At 34.0% G+C, this 25,425-nt stretch overlaps 1 protein-coding gene across 1 annotated transcript in view; it reads left to right on the top strand.

Moving 5' to 3' along the window:
* LOC100375380 (polycystin-1-like protein 1) overlaps window positions 1–25,425 on the top strand; it is an 87,481-nt gene that overhangs the window by 40,122 nt on the left and 21,934 nt on the right. Inside the window, exons 23-48 of the mRNA XM_085501928.1 lie at window positions 499–669; window positions 1,000–1,083; window positions 3,801–4,046; window positions 5,573–5,860; window positions 6,767–6,875; window positions 7,203–7,350; window positions 8,432–8,560; window positions 8,803–9,033; window positions 10,008–10,259; window positions 10,908–11,018; window positions 11,892–12,043; window positions 12,458–12,558; window positions 13,604–13,886; window positions 14,155–14,307; window positions 14,522–14,683; window positions 15,169–15,385; window positions 15,781–15,954; window positions 18,121–18,243; window positions 20,584–20,656; window positions 20,876–21,000; window positions 21,969–22,135; window positions 22,436–22,630; window positions 22,923–23,007; window positions 23,171–23,329; window positions 23,941–24,059; window positions 24,467–24,577. Of these exons, the coding sequence (XP_085358054.1) occupies window positions 499–669; window positions 1,000–1,083; window positions 3,801–4,046; window positions 5,573–5,860; window positions 6,767–6,875; window positions 7,203–7,350; window positions 8,432–8,560; window positions 8,803–9,033; window positions 10,008–10,259; window positions 10,908–11,018; window positions 11,892–12,043; window positions 12,458–12,558; window positions 13,604–13,886; window positions 14,155–14,307; window positions 14,522–14,683; window positions 15,169–15,385; window positions 15,781–15,954; window positions 18,121–18,243; window positions 20,584–20,656; window positions 20,876–21,000; window positions 21,969–22,135; window positions 22,436–22,630; window positions 22,923–23,007; window positions 23,171–23,329; window positions 23,941–24,059; window positions 24,467–24,577 (4,168 nt within the window). The remainder of the gene's footprint in view (window positions 1–498; window positions 670–999; window positions 1,084–3,800; window positions 4,047–5,572; window positions 5,861–6,766; window positions 6,876–7,202; window positions 7,351–8,431; window positions 8,561–8,802; window positions 9,034–10,007; window positions 10,260–10,907; window positions 11,019–11,891; window positions 12,044–12,457; window positions 12,559–13,603; window positions 13,887–14,154; window positions 14,308–14,521; window positions 14,684–15,168; window positions 15,386–15,780; window positions 15,955–18,120; window positions 18,244–20,583; window positions 20,657–20,875; window positions 21,001–21,968; window positions 22,136–22,435; window positions 22,631–22,922; window positions 23,008–23,170; window positions 23,330–23,940; window positions 24,060–24,466; window positions 24,578–25,425) is intronic.

The following is a 25,425-nucleotide window of genomic DNA, read 5'->3' as shown; positions in this document are numbered from 1 at the left end:
TTGAAACAACAGTACCTCAAAACAACTACTTTATTAGCTCATGTGCTTAATATGTAAATGACAGAGTTGTCTATGCTCAAAACAACTACTTTATTAGCTCATGTGCTTAATATGTAAATGACAGAGTTGTGTCTATGCTCAAAACAACTACTTTATTAGCTCATGTGCTTAATATGTAAATGACAGAGTTGTGTCTATGCTTAAAATAACTCATATTTTCATCGTCCAGTGTACAATGAATGTAATTATTGGTTTATGTGTGATTCTGTTAAAAGTGTGCTTCTAATATAGCAAATAAAGTATGTTTATTTGTTGTTCAACCTATATGATTTGTAGTAAAACCTTATGTAATGGATACGATATTTGGTGCCTTCAACTGAATTGTGCTTTGGAAAAGTCTGAGCTTGCAAAAAACAAAGCCAAGAAAACATGTCTTCAGTTCAGGAAGTTTTATAGATATCCATTCCCAGTACATTAATATAGATTTAAATTTTACAGATGGCAATGCAGTCTATGATGATGGTAGTGATTATTCTGGTCCATATTCTAACATTATCTATGATGGAGATGTTGATAATACAGGGAATCCTAACAGTGAGGTTACACCTCAACCCTTTGGTGGTAGTGGTGGTATAATTGATGCTGAAGAACAGAGTGAAGAGCCCAGAGGTATTAAAGGGCATCTTGTGCTTGCCACCATCATTGTATTCAATTTATCTCTTATCTTTTTGTTTTGAACTAATGAATTAACCATACAGAAAAATGACAATAATATGGATTTTAATCAATTTTGCTGCTAAGCAACACTGTTAATATCCTGCTATTCACATTGAAATAGTGCACTGTGTACTTGATAATCTACTACCGGGTATATATAGTATGTAATGTTTAAACTTGAATTTCATACTAGGCTCACCTTCAGGTTGATTCTTGAATTATGAACTAGTACTTGTCATATACGAGTATGTAATTATGTGATATTGTGTTTATGATAAAAAGGGGATTCAAACAGCAACATTGGTGGAGGCGTGGTAGAGGAAGAAGAAGAAGATGGACGTGGCACTGGAAATGGAGATACAGGCAGTGAGTTCAATACTACTAATAAAAATGATCGAGGAGTTAACAGATATGAACTCAAGGGGGTAGATTTTGAATAAAATGTACACAGTTAATTTAAAAAATAACAATACCCTCCCCCCCGGAGTTTGTAATGGCCAACCCCTTATCATTAGTGAATAAAGAATGACACACAGTCCATTATTGCTTGATAATAAAACAAGGATGAGAATATGTGTTATAATAAATATAACATTATAAATAGACAGCAAAGGGAAAATTTCGCTACTTCAATGTTTATATCAAACTCATGACAATTCATTTCACAAAATGGTGTGATCAAAATGAACACGTGCATAATAATATTAATAACAATCTTTATTTTATTCTTCTTTGGTTTGTAAATAATAAAGTATTTTTTTTATGTTAGTGTAGTGTTGGTATAACTGAGTAGTTAAATTAGTGTTTTTTTAGCTCCGCTGTCGACTTTGTCGAGCAGAGCTTATCATATGAGTGATTGTCCATCGTCGTCCGTCGTCGTCGTCTGTGTCAATGTTTTACTTTTTCGACTTCTTCTTGAAAACTACAAGCCTGAATGCTTTGATACTTGGTGTATATGTACCTTGGGCAGACCTCTCTTAGGTTTGTTCATTTCATGTTGATATCTTCAATTCTCTAATTTTGGTGAATATTTTTGTCATTTTTGGTAAAAAGTGATATTTTCGACTTCTTGTTAAAAACCGCAAGTGCAATTACTTTGATATTACATATATAGGTACTACATGTGGACCTCTCTCAGATTTGTTCATTTTGTAATGATATCTTTAATTCTCTAATTTTGGTGAATATTTTTGTCATTTTTGTTAAAAAGTGATATTTTCGACTTCTTGTTAAAAACCACAATTGCTTTGATACTACATATATAGGTACTACATGTGGACCTCTCTCAGATTTGTTCATTTCGTGATGATATCTTCAATTCTCTAATTTTGGTGAATATTTTTGTCATTTTTGGTAAAAAGTGATATTTTCGACTTCTTGTTAAAAACCGCAGGTCCGATTGCTTTGATATTACATATATAGGTACTACACGTGGACCTTTCTCAGATTTGTTCATTTTGTGATGATATCTTCAATTCTCTAATTTTGGTGAATATTTTTGTAATTTTTGGTAAAAAGTGATATTTTCGACTTCTTGTTAAAAATCAATAGTTCAATTGCTTTGATATTACATATATAGATACTACATGTAGACCTTTCTCAGATTTGTTCATTTTGTGATGATATCTTCAGTTCTCTAATTTTGGTGAATATTTAAGTCATTTTTGGTAAAAAATGATATTTTCGACTTCTTGTTAAAAACCGCAAGTTCGATTGCTTTGATATTACATATATAGGTACTACATGTGGACCTCTTTCAGATTTGTTCATTTTGTGATGATATTATCAATTCTCTAATTTTGGTGAATATTTTTGTAATTTTTGGTAAAAAGTGATATTTTCGACTTCTTGTTAAAAACTGTAAGTCCGATTGCTTTGATACTATTCATATTGTTCATTTTCTAATGATGTCTTCAGTTCTTTAATTGAAATGTGCATTGCTAACAGCGAAGCTATCTCAGCCGATAGGCTGCTTGTTTTTTTTTTAGCTCCGCTGTCGACTTTGTCGAGCGGAGCTTATCATATGAGTGATTGTCCGTCGTCGTCGTCCGTGTCAATGTTTTACTTTTTCGACTTCTTCTTGAAAACTACAAGCCTGAATGCTTTGATACTTGGTGTATATGTACCTTGGGTAGACCTCTCTTAGATTTGTTCATTTCATGTTGATATCTTCAATTTTCTAATTTTGGTGAATATTTTTGGCATTTTTAGTAAAAAGTGATATTTTCGACTTCTTGTTAAAAACCGCAAGTGCAATTGCTTTGATATTACATATATAGGTACTACATGTGGACCTCTCTCAGATTTGTTCATTTTGTAATGATATCTTTAATTCTCTAATTTTGGTGAATATTTAAGTCATTTTTGGTAAAAAATGATATTTTCGACTTCTTGTTAAAAACCGCAAGTTCGATTGCTTTGATATTACATATATAGGTACTACATGTGGACCTCTCTCAGATTTGTTCATTTTGTGATGATATTATCAATTCTCTAATTTTGGTGAATATTTTTGTAATTTTTGGTAAAAAGTGATATTTTCGACTTCTTGTTAAAAACCAATAGTTCAATTGCTTTGATATTACATATATAGATACTACATGTAGACCTTTCTCAGATTTGTTCATTTTGTGATGATATCTTCAGTTCTCTAATTTTGGTGAATATTTTTGTCATTTTTGGTAAAAAGTGATATTTTCGACTTCTTGTTAAAAACCAATAGTTCAATTGCTTTGATATTACATATATAGATACTACATGTAGACCTCTCTCAGATTTGTTCATTTTGTGATGATATCTTCAATTCTCTAATTAATTTATTTTTGTGAATATTTTTGTTATTTTTCGTAAAAAGTGATATTTTCGACTTCTTGTTAAAAACTGTAAGTCCGATTGCTTTGAACACTATTCATATTGTTCATTTTCTAATGATGTCTTCAGTTCTTTAATTGAAATATGCATTGCTAACAGCAGAGCTATCTCAGCCGATAGGCTGCTTGTTTTCAGTAAGAGCATTGTTTATGTACATTTGTATTTGATAACATGTTTGAACATTACACTATTTTGTTTATATACCTCAACAGATAATGACGAGAGTGGTGATGAAGGTACTGGGGAAGGCGATGGTGATGATAATAACGGTGACCAAGTACGGGATGAGAATATAGTAGTAGTATATGAAGAACACATTGCAAGTAAAGCAGTCCAAGCTAAAAGGTTACTGGTGTCAGAGACAAGTACTGGATTACATGGACAATCATTGGTAATAAATGATGGAGTATTAGATGAAGATAGGACCTATGTAGTGGTTGTGACCATGTCCAGCTCTGGTATGTTGATAAATCATTTCCATTGATACCTATGTAGTGGTTGTGACCATGTCCAGCTCTGGTATGTTGATAAATCATTTCCATTGATACCTATGTAGTGGTTGTGACCATGTCCAGCTCTGGTATGTTGATAAATCATTTCCATTGATACCTATGTAGTGGTTGTGACCATGTCCAGCTCTGGTATGTTGATAAATCATTTCCATTGATACCTATGTAGTGGTTGTGACCATGTCCAGCTCTGGTATGTTGATAAATCATTTCCATTGATACCTATGTAGTGGTTGTGACCATGTCCAGCTCTGGTATGTTGATAAATCATTTCCATTGATACCTATGTAGTGGTTGTGACCATGTCCAGCTCTGGTATGTTGATAAATCATTTCCATTGATACCTATGTAGTGGTTGTGACCATGTCCAGCTCTGGTATGTTGATAAATCATTTCCATTGATACCTATGTAGTGGTTGTGACCATGTCCAGCTCTGGTATGTTGATAAATCATTTCCATTGATACCTATGTAGTGGTTGTGACCATGTCCAGCTCTGGTATGTTGATAAATCATTTCCATTGATACCTATGTAGTGGTTGTGACCATGTCCAGCTCTGGTATGTTGATAAATCATTTCCATTGATACCTATGTAGTGGTTGTGACCATGTCCAGCTCTGGTATGTTGATAAATCATTTCCATTGATACCTATGTAGTGGTTGTGACCATGTCCAGCTCTGGTATGTTGATAAATCATTTCCATTGATACCTATGTAGTGGTTGTGACCATGTCCAGCTCTGGTATGTTGATAAATCATTTCCATTGATACCTACTTGGCATCCTCCATCTGTATTTACCCATTTTATGTATCTTATATTTGAAGTTAATGAAGTGTCATGAAAGGGGAGCCAACACTAATTAAAGAAGAAACTATTGGGAATTGAGTTGGGTCTATACAATCACAATGAGCATGCCCCCAACTTCTAAAGTAGGAGCTACGTCAAGATCTGCCAAACATTGTCAGGACCAATCACAAACACGAACAGATAATTATTTTTCAGATTAACACTTTTGTTTTTCTCCATGGTAACCAACTTTCCCCCACACTAACAAAACAATACTTCAGACAGTCTTTGAGTATTTACAATAAAACATGTTGAAATGGCAACACTCACTGAGGTTGTTGAATGGGGGAGCCTGTGTACTAGATTATCTGCTCTCCACAAAAGTCTGCATTTCCTCCTAAGATCTTGTTTATTCTAGAACTATGTAAATTTATTTGCAGAATCAAGAAAAAGTGGTGGTTGTACAAAAAATTAGCATATTCAGATTATTAGCTTGTATATGCAACAGCTAGTCAGCTACCCACTGGCTATGGAGATAACATTGTTCAGACTGTTGTGGAGATTGGGGTAATCAGCCAAATGATTCTGTACGAAGGATATGAATGGAACATATCGGTTAGTTTTCCCAGTAATGTGAGATTAGACATTCACAAATTAATCAATGATTCTCTGTTTTGATTTCTTATAGATGGAAGAGGTGCACATAAAGTTGAACGGGAGGGACTTGCCAACATTTACTTCACTGTGAATAAAGGACCTATGTGGGGGAAATGTACATTACTGCCAGAGAGTGGAGTAGAAATGGATACAGTGTTTACAATATCATGTCAAGAATGGGTAGATGATCAGCAACCACTAATGTATCAAATTAGTTATAGTATTGGTAGTGCTGGATCAGAAGAATTATTGTATTATGGAATGAAATCTTCTGTTAGTTTCCAGTTACCTGCAGGGGATCCAAATAATAATAACACAGGTAAGAACATAATATGATGTATAACATTGCCCTTATATAGAGATTGTATTTTATCAGCTCTGAATCTACATAACATATTGATGTTAAATTTGGTAACGAAAATTTGTGTTCTGGTGTTACAGGGTCTGTGACATAAAAATGAAAGCATATTTATATGAATGAAACCAAACAAAGAACATCACATGGAGCATGTTTCAACTTTTAGATTCATTTACGACTTCATCAGTGCAATGTGTGTCTTCATGTTCTGGTGCTATGGCGTTCATTGCTATGCACCAATCAGGTTTTGTGTGTAAAAGAAGACAATATAGACATACTAATTAATGGTGTAATCATAATAACAATAATGATGTCCTCACAGTGCCATATTGGATTCAGAGTTAATTTTATACTTTATAGTGCACTCACTTGCATACCGTCTCACATAGAATCTAAGAACTCTGGGAATTTCAGTATTGTATTATTATTATATAGAATGTGTACTAAACTGTAAAGAACTCATAAAATACTGATCTATTTCATGTCATGTACATATACTATACATGTGTTTTGCATTTGAGGTCTGGGTACTGTACATGTGATGAACATGTGACATACATGTGATATACCTCTGCACATCATGTATACTATTATGAAATGAATGAATATAATTCATTTCAAACCCAAACTATTATAGAATAGGACACAACTTTGTTGATTTGGTCTTGAATATATTATTTTTATGTAATTAATACTAAGAAAATAAAATATTTAATAAAAAATTAGCATGTACTCCTAGGTTATGGTAGATGTTTGTAATAGGTTCAACTTAATCATGGAGGTGTGTTAGGAACTAGATTATTTTTTCAGTGGCTTATGGTACAACATACAATAATTATAACTTTTTGATTGATGTCATATTTGCAGAGGGTTTGCACATTTCCATTGTGGATAATTTTGGTGGCAAGACTAAAGTGTGTTCATTGGAAGTAACAGTGGAACCCAAACCACTTTCAAACTCTCCTGAGTCACTTCTGTAAGTACAAAGGCTGCATAGTATAACTACCAAATCATATATCAGTCATCACTTATTATTCAGCACTGTTGTGTATGTTGTGACAATGACAAAACATCAGGAGGCTGGTATATGGTTTCCATCAAGTGGCTGGATGTTCCCTGCACTAAGTTCCAGCACTAAATAAAACATTTTACTAGTATTTGTCGGATAAATTGGCTCATAACATTTCAAGCTACTTAAATACCATTGACTTTAGTACAGAACAACATAATTAAAAAGTTATCCATATGTCTATGCTACTAACTATAAACAATATACACTTAATAATGTTATTTTTTATGATAGTCATAGTTATGTTGCTGGTCCTGGAAGTACTTTATACATTTACATGCAGAATGGTGATGAACAGAGTGTGCAGTTATATGTTAGGATGGTGTCTTCTATGATAAACAGATTACAACCATTAAATCCTAATAGTTTGAATTATACACAAGTAAGTAGAGAAATACACCATTGTAAATTATTTTCATATATTTTTAATTACTTAAAAAGCATTTTAAGTGAATTTCAGAATAAAATTGCAGAAAATTGATGCATCATATGTACTTAAAGGAATATATTAAAAATATATATATATGTATGCATGCTAATTAAAATGATAATTAAAATAAAAACCTGTGTCATTTACATGCACTACCAATATGAGGAATATAAGCTGTGTTCAACTTATATGGAACTCTTTGCGGTTTGTGCCTGTTTGTATGTCTGTCTGTTCTATTGATATCTTAAGAACCAATTATCAGATTTTAATGACATAATTTGCATATTAGTTAGCCAATTTTAAGCCTTGTTTTGTTCATGTACTATTCAACAGATTTAAATGAAACTTGATACATATATGCTTTGGGATAATGCGCAGACCTGATTAGTTTTTTGTTGAAATTGAGGCATATTAATTACCTAATTTGCATACTAATTAGCCTATATTTTTCCTCCAATATCTCGGCCACTCAGATTTAATGAAACTTGATATATACACATGTAGATGCTTAGGATAAGCCATTTTAAATATATATTTGGTTTAGGGTTCAGTTGTGTGTTTACTAATTACTTTACTTAATCTGAATAAATTAACCAATTTATAGGTGCTCCGCAGATAACTTGAGTACCCTTGTCAAATTTTCATGAAACTAAGTGCTTTTGAATAATCCACAAATCTAATTACTGATACTTCAGGGTTGAAATCATTGCATATTAATTACTTGTCATTAGTTTCATGTTATTTTATTAAATATTTATAATTAAACCATAGCTACTTGGATCGAACCACACTGATGATTGCTTGCAGTTATATTTTTAAATGCTGTATTTGCTCTATTAGAAGCACATGTTAATACAAAGGACAAAGACATGTCTATGGTCAAAATATGACATATTTAAATGATTTTGCATGCAATAAGCAAATTGTTCCTTTATGTTTATTGAAGATCTACTTCTAATATAGTAAATACAGTATTCCTTATTTATACTTAATGCCTCAAATACCTTTCTAAGCTTTCTTTGATTCTTTATAGAATTTGAATACAAGGCAAGAAATTCGACTTGCATTGCTGTATGCCATTGATTATTTGACAGTACGTGATTCTAATGATGTCTTACAGTATTCTATGATTCTGATAACTATTACTGATTCGCCCAGTGAGGTAAGATTTTACAACTCAAACATTTTTAATCTTAAACAAACTTCTTCTCCAAAACCACCTGTTGGATTTCATTAGATATTTCCACGATGTGTCGAGGACTGAGCCAGATATGGGAGTTTGTGGTACTATCTTCTATTCTTAACTAATTTGTACATGCAGTTTATTAAATTCTCACCCAAAATTAAATTGTAGCAAAAATTTTAATACAGGACATAATACAATGTTTGTGCCCATTTTTACAGCTGTCTGTTAATGCTATGATGCTTGCTGCTGAATTGGTTGAACGTATGGTGAACGTTGTTGTCTTGGATGATAGCATATCTAAAGTCACCAGTCAAAGTGTAATTGGTTGTATCGCTATGGTAACATCAAATTTACTGGAAGCATCTGATGGTAGTTACACTGTAGTGCCACCTGGAAAGAAGAAATTCATCATTACTAAAATTGTTGGATCAAATGAAGACTTGCTAAAGGTGACATTTCCTGAAACAGTTGTCTCATACTGCCCAAGTGTATTCTTGTGATAACCTTATTTTTATACAGTTTTTTCTACTTGTGGTGATTTATGGTATGTAAATTTGCCTGAAATGGCAATAAAACATGTTTTGTACTGTACACATATTTGTGATCAGTGACAATTGTATTTTTGTTGCACACTATATATAGAAAGTGTTTGAATAACCATGATTTTTTCATTGTTTGTGATGTATTTTATCCCAAATTTTATCAAGTGCTGATGTAGCTTTCTACGGAATGGCAATTTTTGTTTTTTATATATTTTTTGTAAAATTCTGACAATATTGGGGACAGAGAAAGTATTTAAAATTTAATAAGGCATTAAGAATTTTGTATATTGGAGATGTGATTTATTCATAATCTGCTGATCTGCTTAGTAAAATATGATCAGTAGTGTAAAATCAAGCACATTCTTAACATTGTATTCACAATCTTAAAAGCTCTGTAAAAACTGAAAAGTACAGATGAAATACAAATATGAATAACTGCCAGTAACAGCACAATTCATTTTATAATAACAATATGTCAAATCAAACAGTAACAAGTGATTGTTTTTATGATCTGCTAAACAAAATTCAAGGTCATTGGCGACTTGTAAAGACTTTGAATAATGAAAAATATTCAAAACTCAAAGACAAGACAAAAACAACTATTTTCAATGCAAAATGGCACATCACCAAGCAGGTGAAGCCATTCTGTTTGTTTGTTTGTTTGTTTTGTAAGGTTCTCTTCATATCTAAAGTATTCAACTGGCAGCCCCAGTTAGAAAGTCATTATATATAAGAAATGATATTGTGAACTGGCATTCAAGCTTCAATACAAATATGAAACCAGATGATAATACTGAAATGAAATGATGAAATACTGCCTAATTATTTTAAAAACAATGTTTACATCTTCCTTTTACTCATAAATCTTATTCCTTTTTTAGGCTCATCAAACTCTTCAGGCAATTGATGAAGCTGCCTTAGAAATAGAAACAGACAATCTTGACATATACAGTGGTTGTCATAGCCAAGTGTCATCTGTTGCTGTTACCAAAGGCAGAACATCATTCCAGTTCCCAAGTAACATGAATGAAGTATTGGCTGATCTTGGTGACAATATGATAAATAATTGTTATAGTCTTCAGTTGATGTCTTTTAGAGGTAATCCTTATACATGGGATGAAACTTCTGCCAAGGTATGTCTTATCATTTTACCAACAACATGATAATATTTTTTACTATAGACCCTTTGCATGTTTGATACTTAAGAATTTGTTGGTCATTGGTTCAACATTCAATTAAAAGTAGTCAGAATGTCTTGTACTAGTGTTCTATATTCCCAGACTCAAGTAATGTAGATGGATGTGTCTGATCTTTTTTAATGTTTTCAAGATAAAATATATGTAGATTTTAAAAATTACCAGATCAGTTTTGAATAATTAAGCTCATTCAGCATTTTCACACTCCTGACAGTACCAATCAAATTGCAGGAACGTCAGATAGTGACAGCCATCAAAGAGTAACCATTCACGACGGAGTTTATTTGTTGACATAATAAGGTGTGATAAGTTGCGTGAGTTGCGCCCTCTGTGCGGTGTTACAATGACCACCAAAATGAATATTCATTGAGACTCGTTACAAGAAGGCATGAACTTTGCGAATTCGCAGTATTGATCTTTCCGATGAAACATACACTAATCTGTCAGGCGTTAGTGAGGTCTGATGCCGTTCAGCCGGCGAGGCCGCCACTTACGCCTACATGTTCTGACTGAGATAGATAATTCATTATCATATTCATTTTAGGAGGGTCAATACTAATAGTTTTTCTATGTTATTTTCTACAGGTTGCTAGTGATGTATCATCATTTGAGTTATTAACCTGTAGTGGTTCTAATTTAGCCATTGAGAACCTCCAGTATGGGATCACCATTCACCTACCAAGGACACCACAACTGGTACCATATTATTCACATTTGTTTAAAATACCAATGGTCTGCATAGTCATATGTGTTTTACATGTGGGTCAAAATTTGTACTGGTATTTGCAAAGACATTTGAATGCATATAAAAATATATATATAAAAAATATTATATTATATTAAATTGCATTCATTGTACTTCCAGGTTTTTTGACATAATGTTAGTAAACTTAATGCCCAATTAGTATCTTGTAATCTGTGATTTACAGCACAGGGGCCGGACTCGATTAGTTGCTAATTGCAACTACTTTTGACCCCTATTCCATTTGTATATTATTGTTTGTATGTATTTTGTGTGTTGTGAAGACTTGCTTTGTTGTTTCGAATAAACATCTATGTACATGTATCTATCAATCTATATGACTGTGAAAATCATTGCCCTTTACAGCAAGTCTCAGGAGAATCAGGGCAGCAACTGACACATGTATTGTCCTTTTAAACTACCACCGACTGGTTGTTACATCCACTCAGTATGCAACCGGGAGAATACAAATCTTTCTCATTGCAGTATTTTAACAAGTCATTTAATTTTCATCATTTTATATTTCAAATTTATCAATGATAGTGACATTGAATGTAACTATGGTCAACCAACTTGATATTTTTGTTCAAACCTATTCTAACCACTCTTGATTAGGTGAATATCATGCTTGATATGTTGCAATCAAACTAGCTTAATCTAGACTTGAATAGACCAACTGTTTAGTCAAAACACAAACTGCCAGCCACTTTGTGAGCTAGTTTACCAACTTGCTGCCCCAATACTTCTGAGACTTGTTGTAAGTATCATGATCAATAAAAAACGACTGAATGTTTGAATCAGAATAATTTGTTTTTCTTCCATTTCAGAGTGAAAATCTTGGCAATTTCACATTTGACAAATCATTTCTGAATTACCATGAATTCAATGTTACTAGCGAAAATATGGAGCAGTCATTTCATCTGTTAATAGAGTTAATACCAATTATTCAAAGAGGATTTCCCATCAAATTACTTATGAGGTTAGTACCATAAATGCATACTGAAGTTGAGTACCTTGGACACATTGACCCACCTTGACCAAAGTTGTACATCTCCCAAGCTATATGTATATTTGTGTCTGGGAGTTACTGTCACTTTGAAATACTGTTTAATTTTCACTGTTAAAGATGTCCATGATTTTATAGCATTTGTTAAGATTTTTTTTGCAAAAGTCATTGACACTTTGTGACATAAGACCCCAAAGAAATTTTCACTGATACAAAATTTCAGAATTTTGCTGACTCACAAATTCATGAAATTTGTCTTTTGCAAAACTAAAATGGTATACAGAAGACCATTTCAAATTTGGCTCAATAGATAAATTATCAGAAATTTTATTTCATTACAATAATATAACTTTGCTGGATTTGCTTCAATGTGAAAATTTGTTTTAGATATGGAGAGCCACCAACGCCATATGATTTTATACTGGAGAGATTGTATGATGAAGATGCAAACCTGATGACATTATTCTTCAAAGCTGGTTACTTTAATAGTGAGTATTATGAACATTTTATTCACTATTATGAGATAAATCTTCAAGGGACACACCTCATGGGTATTGGTGGTCACAATATAGGGCTGAAAATAATTTGTTATCAATGTTATCAATTTGCATTGAACAATTTCATTCAAACATGGAATATATGCGCAAACACATTTCTTTTATGTCTTGTCTCTATTAGAAGTGCATTTACTTAATTATGTGAATGACCTACTAATAAAACGATGAGAGTTTGTTGTACTTCAAATCTCACCAAAACATGTGCTTATATAGCACTTTTGTTACTTGCATTCTTAGTATAAATTATAGAATGTGTGACTTCATACTAATCTAGGGGGTCAATCTAACATTCACATTTTGATGTTATTTGTTTACATTTTGCCAACCAGCTTGGGCATGACTAACAAATATTGGCTCCAGCACAATCTACTGTGGCTATGTTGCCAAATGTAATTTTTTTTAACCAGGACACATACATGTACATGTACATGTACTGATATATTTAATAACAGCAGCAGTGAACACAAACATTTTGCCTTCATCGTGCCTGTTTCTCGCCAACCAGCCACTTTGCAGACACATACAGGCAAAGCGTACATAGAAGTGGGTCTTCCTATTTTTGATAGCAGAGCTACATGTACATCACAGAACATTTTATGCTGCTAAGACGCACACCACTGTACCATGTATTTTTATGGGCTCTTCACGAGCTGCTGTTGAACGCCTGGCAAAGAGCCGATGAAAGCAGCTGAGAAAACAGTCGAGAAAGTAGGATACACCCAACTTTAAAGTAATCCTGAGAAACCAAATTTGTATATGTTGCACACGTAGGGGTTACACTGTTAAGGGAAGTCTCAACAACTATCACAAAGGTACCAATTTCTGAGAGTTTTCGTCTTTTTTCACCATGATGGTTGCCAGGCGATGAAAATGCCCAGATACCCGCCCCTGAGAATAGTATTGTTTATAGTGCTAGACTATCAATGTGAACAGTAGGTGCAGATTCTTTAAATTATCGCCAATATTGTCATTTCAGGTACTGGTACATACTACCTTGGTCTAATGGATGGTGAATTTGGTGAGTACAGATACCGACCGGATTCAGTGACAGTCAGACATTATACACTCAAACTGTGGTGGGGTGAATGTTTATACTGGAGTAAAGAATCCGAGAATTGGCTAAATGATGGTTGTGATACAATGGAAAGTTCAACATTTGACGTCACTCATTGTAGATGTAGCCATCTTACCAACTTTGCTGGTGGATTTTCCCAAACGGAACAGGAACTGAGTTTTGCTGATATTGATCAGTTTAACAGGTATACTATTTTTTCATCAAGCTGGGGTTTCTTTAGACAGCGAATCGCAGTCGTGTTGGAGCATTATATAAGGCAGAATTTGATACACTGAAAAACCTATCAACAAACAAGCTGTTCATTGATTGGTCTGACTGTTATGGTTGGGTAGGCAATCAGACACAATCTTGTGATATAACTTCACATTGACTCACAAATCAGAGTGACTTTCACAAAATATTACAGGTGGCACTTTAAGGCTATAACTAATTTTTTTATATTTTTTTTTCAGCGTGGAAGTGAACCCAGTTGTGTATTCATTTGTTGTTTTTGTTGTTGGTATTTATTTAATCTTGTTGATTGTTTGTTACCTTGGTGATGTGCATGATGATAAAAAGAGGGGTGTGGTTTATCTGCAAGATAACCAGCAATCTGATCAACAATGGTAAGCCATCATACACATGTATCTCATTACTTAAATATTGACTTTATCTAAGTATCATTTCATTGATATGCATGAAAAAAGATTGCATGAAATAATATTTTTTTTTCTGGCCATAATTGTAATGCTTTACATTTTCTAAATATTAATACATAAATTTTAAATTTAAATATTTCAAATGGGTAACCCTGAATTAATTGTATGTCTATTTTTACAGTTATGAAATTACAGTAGAGACTGGATTCCGTTCTGGTGCTGGTACTACAGCTAAAGTCAGTCTAGTTCTTCATGGAGAGTTAGGCCATTCAGAAACTAGAGAGCTTACTGATGAGAAACGACCACTTTTTGAGAGAAATTCCAGAGATAAGTTTATTGTTAGGTAAATGAAATTTACAAGTATTTATTTTTATTGTAATATTGCTACATTGTGTCAAATGAACTTAACCTATTGAGTACCATAAACATTTTGGTGCATGATTTTAAACTATTTTCTATAACATTTTTGATAATTTTGAACCAAATGGACATAATTTGTAGATCAAAATATAATTTATTTTGTGAATGATATCGAAAGTTGTCTTTAGTCCTCAAAGGTTTAGTATTTGTACACCTGTATAGTATACACACATATTCAAGTACTGTAGACCACTGGCCCAAAATAAGTACAGTTTAATACATCATATAATATACACATGATGTACATGACAAATTCTGGCACTCAAGAAGAAATAAAATAAATATATAATTGAGTTGGTAGTGTAGAACCGCAAACGCTCACAGATGCAGGCAACTAGGACAAAATGCTTGCTCTTATGCTGGGTAATTTTCAGATCAACAACATTCCTGAATTTATCTTTGTTTCAGTGTTCCAGAAACATTAGGTACAATATACAAACTCCAAGTGTGGCACAATAATGCTGGTTCATCGCCAAGCTGGTTTCTGAGTAGAATTAGTGTTCGTGATCTGATTAATGGGCAGAAATGGTATTTTATTTGTGAGAAATGGTTTGCAGTAGAAGAAGATGATGGCAAAGTAGAGAGAGACATTTACCCCCAAGACTATGGTGTAGGATTCCAAAAGGTATTGCCGTTTTAATAAATCTTATCTAAAAATAGCCACTGACTTGTTTATGCCCCCCAAATAGTATTCTATACTCATCATTACGTATGTCACATTCAACTGACGATAGAAACCATGTTTTGGTTGTAGAGAATTCAACACTATTTAGTGAGCAAAAACAAGTAAAGTGACTCACTCACTTACAAAGAGATTTCATGGCCATTACGAATAGGTAAAACAGCCTCAAACTGACCATTGTTTTTTTATGATCCTAACTTGTAGCCAAAATGCCATCTAACATGTATAGAATTGTGTTGGGGGAAATATGCTAAAAGTTCACAATATTTTTCTTTTTTTTCATTTTATTCTCATTTTTTTTACGCTAACATTTAACAATATTTTTCTTTTTTCCTCAGGTTTTTTATGCTAAAGGTTCACAATATTTTGCTGATTATCATTTATGGAGTTCAGTCTTCACAAAACCATCTCATAGTAGATTCACTAGAGTGCAGAGGCTGACATGTTGTCTTGCAATATTACTCACATTCATGTGTATCATTGGTACATGGTATAGATTCAATGATAGACCAGTAAGTTATAATCATGTACATTAGTGGTAATTCTAACACATTGTATCAAATCACATGCATACTAATTGTTTTCAAGACCATAGTGTTAGTGAAATCACAAAACATAAGTAAGTAGCATTTGACCTAATAATATTAGAACTTAGATGCCGTCAAGATCTTGTTTAAAGCAAGAGAACCATGCAACTTTTTTCCCCTGAATTCAGATTTTGCACTATCCATATCACTGCACATATACATGTATACAATGCATTATGGGAGATAACCTTCTATTGTATAAATGGAAAACTAGTATCATGCTGGAAACTCAATAAATTATATATCAATTTTTTTTAAATAACTTCACAATGTTAGATTCAATACAATGGCCCCTCGCTAAGTCGCGGGTGTCGGGATCCAAGCAAAAACCGCGACTTATCGAGGGCCGCGACTTACCGAGGGACCTCGTGAAAGAGGGAGATCGTGCATTGAAAAACATATAAAAAGCGCATATAAACCCTCGGTTTAGCTAATTGATGTATCATCATATGTGTCAGGCAGTATTCGAATAAAATCGTGATTATGTTTGCTGTAAACATTGCGTTGATTATTTTGTTTGTGTCCGATATTATGTGGGTCGCTTGCTGTTGCTTGCGACTTCGACGGTAACAGCTTCCAAAATAAACCAGTTTCATCGCAATTATAAACTTGTTCGTCAAAATAACCACCTTCATAGATAATTTCTCTCAGTTTTTCGGAAAAGTTCTGACAGCGTCCATGTTCACAGATCGAGCTTGGATTGAGACTGCGTGTGTCGATAGCGTGTCCTCTTTGCCATCGCAAGAACCACCCTGACACTTTCGCATGTTTTTCTGTTCAGTCCCGCCTCTTGGTCAACTTTGAAAACAAATTTACTTTTCATTTTTTACCCACCCACGAATAGTGGGCTCAACCACGGCTAGATCACGTGCAACCCATAACTTGGTTTCACCTCTACTTGACACGGTCGATCGCCGTGAGTTTATGGCGTACGAACAGGCTGGATAGCTTTTGCTTTGACATGCTGCTCAATTGAGAAATAGAGATCAGAATTCTATGAATTCAACTCATTGTAGAGAGTTTTTTTAGAGGTATACCAAATGGGACCGGCCAAGAAGTATGTACGGTCACTACTCGACACCCCTGTTGACACCTTGAGTAAGGCCGCCGTCACCCATTTCGTCTCAGCAATTGACGGACAGTGGGTGTTAAGTTGTCTCTTTAACGGTTAGTTAAAAACACTATGCCACGAAACATTAGTCTTTGTACTTCAAAATTGCTGTCAAAACACAATAGAAATTTTGGGAGCCATCCAAGTACCCGCCACTTAGCCGAATCGCGACTTACCGAGGCGCGACTTAGCGAGGGGCCACTGTATCAATAATAAATATATATCAATTTTTCATCTTATACATATGTCACTGAGCAAAATTTTGAGCACAAATTATCTCACTATAAAGAAACCAGTGTAAAACTGCAAATTGTGACCATTTTGACATAACAACAGAAGTGGTAAATTGGAATTTGACACAGTTCCTAAATGTGTAGTGGAAGAAACAAATCAAATCAAATTCATGGTTAAACAATAGTGCCAACTACAGTGGCCCCTCGCTATATCGCTGGTGTCAGGATCCTGTCAGGGTATCGTGAAAGGGTGGTTTATGCACTGAAAATGGATAAAAAGTACATATACACAAACAGGTTTACTCATAGTTCGTTTTCTTTATTGAACAACATCACAGCATCCATGTCCACATAGATTCAACACATTGCAGTGAGTTTTATAGAGCTTTATCAAAAAGAGCTGGCCGAGAAGTACGTAAAGTCACGACTTAATACCCCATTGACACTTCGAGTCATACCCTGTCACATCTCCTCCTGCCTTTTAATGGCCAATTAGTTACAAGATGTGATGAAACATTAGTTCTTTCACTTCAAAACTGCTGGTAAAGTACAATAGAATTGTCAGAAGCCATCAATCTACCCGCGACTTAGTCGAAACCACAACTTACCGAGGCGCAACTGAGCGAGAAGTCACTGTATATGTATATATGTACTAAATTGAAAAGATCAAAAGTTGATTCCTTAACTGTAGTCATAAAATTATTCACAACCATAATATTAAATACATATTTTTTATTTAATCTAAAGGAGTGGTCAACACATCTGGGAATTATTGATGTTTCAATAGAATCTCTTGTTGTTGGCATAGTTACAGCATTAATGGCTTTACCTGTAAATGGACCAATTGTCATGCTATTCAGAAGAAGTAAGGTATGTGGATATCAATGAAGATCTAACCCCAATTGAAGAAGTCACATGAATTGAAGTAGCTACATGAATTGCGAGATTATCACAAAATTCCAAGACAAACCTACATTGCTAAAAATCGTGATGCAAATTAGTTATTTTGTGCAAGAATTAGTTCATATTCATCTTGGACCGTTTTTGATAGTACCGGTATATATTCACAATATGCATGTTTAGCGTTTTTAAATACCATGATAATTTTGCTCAGTTTTGTTTGTGCAATCGAACATTACTAAGTACACACTGCAATCTGTGATATTATATTAGTTAAAACTCTGTTTGATTGAGATGCACAAAAAGGATGAGAAATTCACTGGGTCTAATTTTGGCAGAATGAATGTAATAGAAATATATTCACTAGATTGTGAAGGAAACAATACATTCTGTATTTTCTGAGTTTTAATTAGTCCCCGTTCGAACGCAGTCCGAAAACGGGGACTTATGTTTTGCCCTGTGTGCGTCCGTCCGTCCGTCCGTCCGTGCGTCCGTGCTTCCGTGCGTCCGTGATCACCTGTATCTCGAACATGCATGGACCGATTGAGTTCAAACTTCACTCATACATCACACATTATATGGGACATATGCACATGCATTTTTTTCATGATCCGATTAACGATAGCCGAATAGCGGCCATTTTAAGGCCGAAAATGCATCAAAATCGCACATTTTCACCATTCCGGACCCGGATCTCAGTTATGCATGGACGGATTTTGTTCAAATTTGGTACATACATTAAACATAATAGGACCTTGATGCACGTCATTTTTTTTTTTGGATCGAGTTCGAAATGGCCGACTGGCGGCCATTTTGTTTTAAAGAATTCAGTTCTGGATCCGTATCTGAGACATGCTTGGATTGATCGAGTTCAAACTTGACACACACAAGGTACATCATGTCACAAATATGTATGTGCATTTGTTTCATGATCTCATTAACGATAGCCAAATGGCGGCCGCTTTAAGGCCGAAAATGCATTGAAATCGCACATTTTCACCATTCCGGACCCGGATCTCAGTTATGCATGGACGGATTTCATTCAAATTTGGTACATACATTAAACATAATAGGACCTTGATGCACGTCATTTTTTTTTTTTGGATCAAGTTCGAAATAGCCGACTGGCGGCCATTTTGTTTTAAAAAATTCAGTTCTGGATCCGTATCCGAGACATGTCTGGATTGATCAAGTTCAAACTTCACACACACAAGGTACATCATGTCACAAATATGTATGTGTATTTGTTTCATGATCTCATTAACGATAGCCAAATGGCGGCCGCTTTAAGGCCGAAACTGCATTGAAATCGCACATTTTCACCATTCCGGACCCGGATCTCAGTTATGCATGGACGGATTTCATTCAAACTTGGTACATACATTAAACATAATAGGACCTTGATGCACGTCATTTTTTTTTCGGATCAAGTTCGAAATAGCCGACTGGCGGCCATTTTGTTTTATAGAATTTAGTTCTGGATCCGTATCCGAGACATGCTTGGATTGATCGAGTTCAAACTTCACACACACAAGGTACATCATGTCACAAATATGTATGTGCATTTGTATCATGATCTCATTAACGATAGCCAAATGGCGTCCGCTTTAAGGCCGAAAATGCATTGAAATCGCACATTTTCACCATTCCGGACCCGTATCTCAGTTATGCATGGATGGATTTTGTTCAAATTTGGTACATACATTAAACATAATAGGACCTTGATGCACGTCTTTTTTTTTTTCGGATCAAGTTCGAAATGGCCGACTGGCGGCCATTTTGTTAAAGAATTCAGTTCTGGATCCGTATCCAAGACATGTCTGGATTGATCAAGTTCAAACTTCACACACACATGGTACATCATGTCACAAATAGATATGTGCCTTTGTTTCATGATCTGCTTAACAATAGCGAAATGATGGCCATTTTAAGGCCGAAAATGCATCAAAATCACGTATTTTCACAATTCCAGAACCGGATCTCAGTCATGCATGGATGGATTTTGTTCAGATTTAGCACAATGTGTTGTACATATGCAGGTGCATTTCGGTCATGATCTGCTTTGAATGTATATGTCACTCAAATATGAACGGAACGGGGACGTGTCATTGACAATGACTTGTTTTAATGGGATTAGCTATCAGTGAAATAAAACTCAGCAAATAATTATAATACTGTATCAATTCTAACAGAATAAATATGTCTACCGGTAACTTATTTGTATGCATTATTATTTTTTTGAGGTTTTGGCACTGCTTGTACTTTATTGAAATAATTATTGAATCCACAACAATGTTGGTCATTTTTTAGCCAAAGAAACCTTGTCAGGAAACAGAAAGAATGTACAGTACAAAGAAAAGAACTAGTCACATTTCATCAAATGGTAAGTGTCCTTTTACCAGGTTACTCCCATCATATCCAGATATTGCATTACGCAATACCTTGGAAAAACTTCCACAACATCTGCAAATTACTTATATCCTTAATACATCTACCATATTTTTCTTTGGAGGAGGTAATGAAATTGATATCATTTCAATAGGTAATTAGCATAATACATGTACACTTTCATGAACACAGATATTGTTATTGATAATTTCAGATACCATGGAAACATTATTGACTGGTGAACCTTATTATCCATCTGTAGTAGAAGAGACTGCATGGACATGGCAACGATTGCAGTCATGGGCACAGGGAAAGTGGAAATATAGGCACAGATTTCAGGTTTGTTTTGAGTGTTTAGATACATGTAAAGTGAAGTTGCTATTACTGTAAAATCTGTAGCTGCATTCCTATTATAAGTCAAACCAGAGGTACCTTACTTGGGGTTTGCAAGTAGCGTGATATGATACCAAGATCCTGTTTCAATCTCGCTCTTGCATAAGCGTTCCCAACTCAGAACAATGCAAATGCGAATGCCCAAGGTAACTAGGGTACTGGGAGGTCCAGGTGGATCAAAATAGCTGCTCACGATATGACGGATTACGAGAACAATATTTTCTGTACATTTTCAATGTATTACATTTTTCACTATGATAGTGGTGAGACATGTTTTATTGTTTTATTACAAATTATATATTTCATGTAAGAAGGTCGTAGCATCAGTCTCGCTATCTACGAGATGAGAATTGAATGGGATCTTGACATGATGTCATCATACAGTACTATGTGCGTTGCAAATCCCAAGTAATGTACCTCTGGTGGAACCCATTCTTTTTGAATAATTGAGAACCAAAAATTCTTCATTCCTCATATGTGTAGATGCTTTAATAGAAGCTGTGGTTTCTAATACAGATTTTACAGTATTATGTGTTCATTCTATGTGTATATAATGTGTATATTGTCAAAATCACAACCAATAAACGTTCTGACACCTTATTCAATGTAGTATATTCATTGTGCGTCTGATATTATTACCATTTACATTGACAAAGGTGACCTACAGCTAAATTAAGCCACGTATTACTATACTACCAAAATCTATCTGTGTGTTAAGTATTAATACAGTTTGATTACCTACATGTTTTGCCGTTGATCCTCCTGTTTGAAAGTGATCCACCTTCAAGTTGATATAATCGATAACATATTCTGTGGAAGAAATATTTTGTAGCTTGCTGTATTATAAATTATTTATTTAAAATATTTCTGATTTTACATGTGACTGAGCTCCATGCTTTTGTTGTAACCTGTAGAGTATGGTAAATAGCAGTAAAGAAAGTCTTCATATTGATCCAGCTATCATAAGTGATGTACACTCAACTCAAGAACAGACACATATTGCTACTCCAATTCTATCACAATATGATTCTGCAAGTTGTTCAAGTGGATTTGGTGATCTCAATAGTGAAGACAGAAACAGGTTCATCACTCATTCTCATATTCTAATTATGATTCCTGTGAAAAATACTTTTAAATTTGCTATTTTTTATGAAGGAATGATTCAGTGTTTTACACATATCTCACCAAAAATCATATGTGTTTTAATTTCACAAATTTGTCAAGGAAACATTAAGTTTTATTTTACATGTTCAAGTTGATTTAATTTAGTGGATTTTATTTCTCAGCAATAATTAAAACCCAGTGAATAATTAATTCATTTACAGTAGTTGCATCATCATAATTCTATTATTTTATTATGTTTCCAATCATTTTATTTCAGACTTGTGGCTGACAATAAATTGAGTGGTACTGATACCAACAGTGTAGTATCCACTGTATATGATAAACACCATTCACTGGACCATAAAAAGTTTAAGAAGATTTATGTTCCTCACTGGTGTAGATATATTGCATGGTTTCTAGTATCCCAAGTCATTTTCTGGGCTGCATTCTTTGTGATATTCTTTGGTATAAGGTATGTTTTATAATGTGACTTACTTCATTGATTTAACACTCATTATTGTTGTTGTCGTTGACATCATCATCATCACCATCACCATCATCATCACCATCATCATCACCATCATCATCACCATCATCATCACCATCATCATCACCATCATCATCACCATCATCATCACCATCATCATCACCATCATCATCATCATCATCACCATCACCATCACCAACACCATCATCACAATTGCTATCATCATCATCTTGTTTTGGGGTAGCTAATTGATTTTGCCAAATATTTATAATTTCAGATTTTGTAAATCCAAGTCTGTGATGTGGATTCAATCGCTTTATTTCTCAATTTTACAGTGTGTATTTGTTACACAACCACTAGTGGTAAGTCTATAATATCATCTGTATATGATTCCTTAATTATTAATATTACAGTATTATTACACTGGTCCTGAATTTCAATAATACACTTTCTTTGGATACTATTTTTCCCCCAGATTGTAATTTTCTGCACATTAAAGAAATTATTTTGTTGTTTTTCATGTAGATTCTCACTGTAACACTAATCCGGTCATTCCAGTACCGGAATGATATCCGTGTATTCGATCATGCTGATGATAACACTGAATTGTTGGAACCTGGAGATTTGCCTAAATCAAGACTTGATTACTATGCAGATGAAGATGATGATGATGACTTATCTAAGGTAAAAACCACTTATACATAAATTCACTCAAAATAATTTAAAGGGCAGTGGTCGTCGCGCTGCTCGTGTTTCAATTTCATGTAAATAAACAATGTACTTTATACATGTTGTATCTGTTGCTATGAGTCCCATATCAAACAAGACACAGTGTGACGACCACTGTTCTTTAAATAATAGTACAGTTAGGATGGTATGTATCTAATGGACCCAGTTGCATTTTTGATATTTCTACCATCATTGCCTTGATTCTTGGCATCTATATTAGTGTTTTATCAAAAATATTTCATTTTGAATCACTCTATCATGAAAAGTATCAGTTTATGTTTTTTTATAGCTACATTAATATTAATATTAAAGGTGGGGGTCGTCACTTGCACATGTGGTGATCTTGTTTACAAATAAGTCTTTGCGTTTTAGCTTGTGTTGTTATCGTCACTAGGGACTCATTCCTGCATGTGCACAGGTGACAACTCCTTCAGCTTAAGTATATTGAGAGTAGATTACATTGAATTAATATTTTTACATCTGTTATATCACAAAAACAGTGTAAATTTAAAATTGTACCTGTGACGCTTTCTGTGGCTTACTAATATTGTTTTCTTCTTCCATAGGGAATTGCTGCTAGACAAAGATCCAGATATCTTCGCTTTGCCAGACCACCACAGAAAAAAGAATTACAGAAAGCCAAAGAGAGAATGATGAAAGAAAAGACAATGTATTCCATTCTTAAGTATGTGTCTCAATTTTACATAAATCTCTGAATTAAATATACAGGAGCTCACTCGTTTCATTTCAGTGGAGTTGGAATGTGATAGCAATTGTGCACTTATTGGGTTTGACTTTGCTACGGTGTTTAATTTTACATTCATTCACTAGTAATTCAATATTTAGCTTTTCTAGCATTGTAAAATACTTTATTTTCACTGAAGGAATGATTCAGTGAAAATAAAATCCAGCAAATATATCATTTTTCTTATATTTTACATTCAACTTGTCAAAAATCAGTGAAAATTAATTTCATACAAAACACCTACAAAGTTTTTCAGCGAAAATTAATTCCAGCTAACAGTAGTCAACTGTAAGTATCAGTATGTCACATGTGAAACTAACTCACAGATGTTTTTGTTCATCTTACAGGGGTTGTTTATTCTACTGTATACTCTTTACATGTGTAATGTTAATGTGTTATGGCAAGTTTCATAATCATCATATTTTGCTGAATAATGCTGTGAAAAACACATTTGTTAGGTAAGATCGTGTTATAACTCTTCATATGTACTTTCATATCCTGTATGTTTCATCAAAATTACAAAACAATCTACAAAATCAAATTGTGAAATTCAAACCACAGATATGAATACTTCCAGGTCTTAGTTTGACTGACTGACAGGAGAGTAAGATAGGTGCAGAATCGAAACTTTTGCACTGTGGAAAACATTTTTCAAATTCTATTAAAATTAATTTTTCGCATTTTATTAAAATTTTTGCTACAAGTCTGTTTGTAGTAACAATTACAAAGATGTACTGTACTGCAAACCGTTTAAACTTTTCGCCACTACAATTTATAGTCTACACATTCCTTTAAAAGATTGCAGACAAATTTTGGCGTGAAAAGTTTTGTGATTCCTGGAATTTATTCATGAAATCTTTTGCTCATTCCGTGTAGTAGGATTCCAGTGAAGTAAAACAATTACATTATATACTGGTATTAGCATTAGTATGATTTTGAATGGCAGTTTCCAGCTCATCTACTACTGTAAAAAGACCGTTCTATGTTACAACAGTATGGCGGACCAGTTACACTGACATGCGGATGGGAACAGTCATTCCTGAGTTGCCATGGGTATGTGAAATAAAGAGGTACAAAGGCAGCTAGGAAAATTCAAGAGAACTTTCCTCAGTTAAAGTTAGACTATCTGAAGCGTATTCGTGATGCTGTCGGCCAACACAACATCCTTGATGATATGGTGATAACTTTTTATCAAACGAGTTTAAAGATCATGCCAACAGGGCTCCAATCAAGTGCCAATCATTGGGTTGGATGAGATGACTGCACTACTTGACTGTAAATTAAATAGAATCTTGTTTCTACCTAA

This window comes from Saccoglossus kowalevskii, chromosome 7 (genome assembly GCF_978046115.1).
Source record: "Saccoglossus kowalevskii chromosome 7, keSacKowa6.1, whole genome shotgun sequence".
In the NCBI taxonomy this organism is placed as follows: domain Eukaryota; kingdom Metazoa; phylum Hemichordata; class Enteropneusta; family Harrimaniidae; genus Saccoglossus; species Saccoglossus kowalevskii.
Note: the sequence above shows the minus strand (reverse complement) of the source record. Positions and strands in the feature narration are given on the sequence as shown.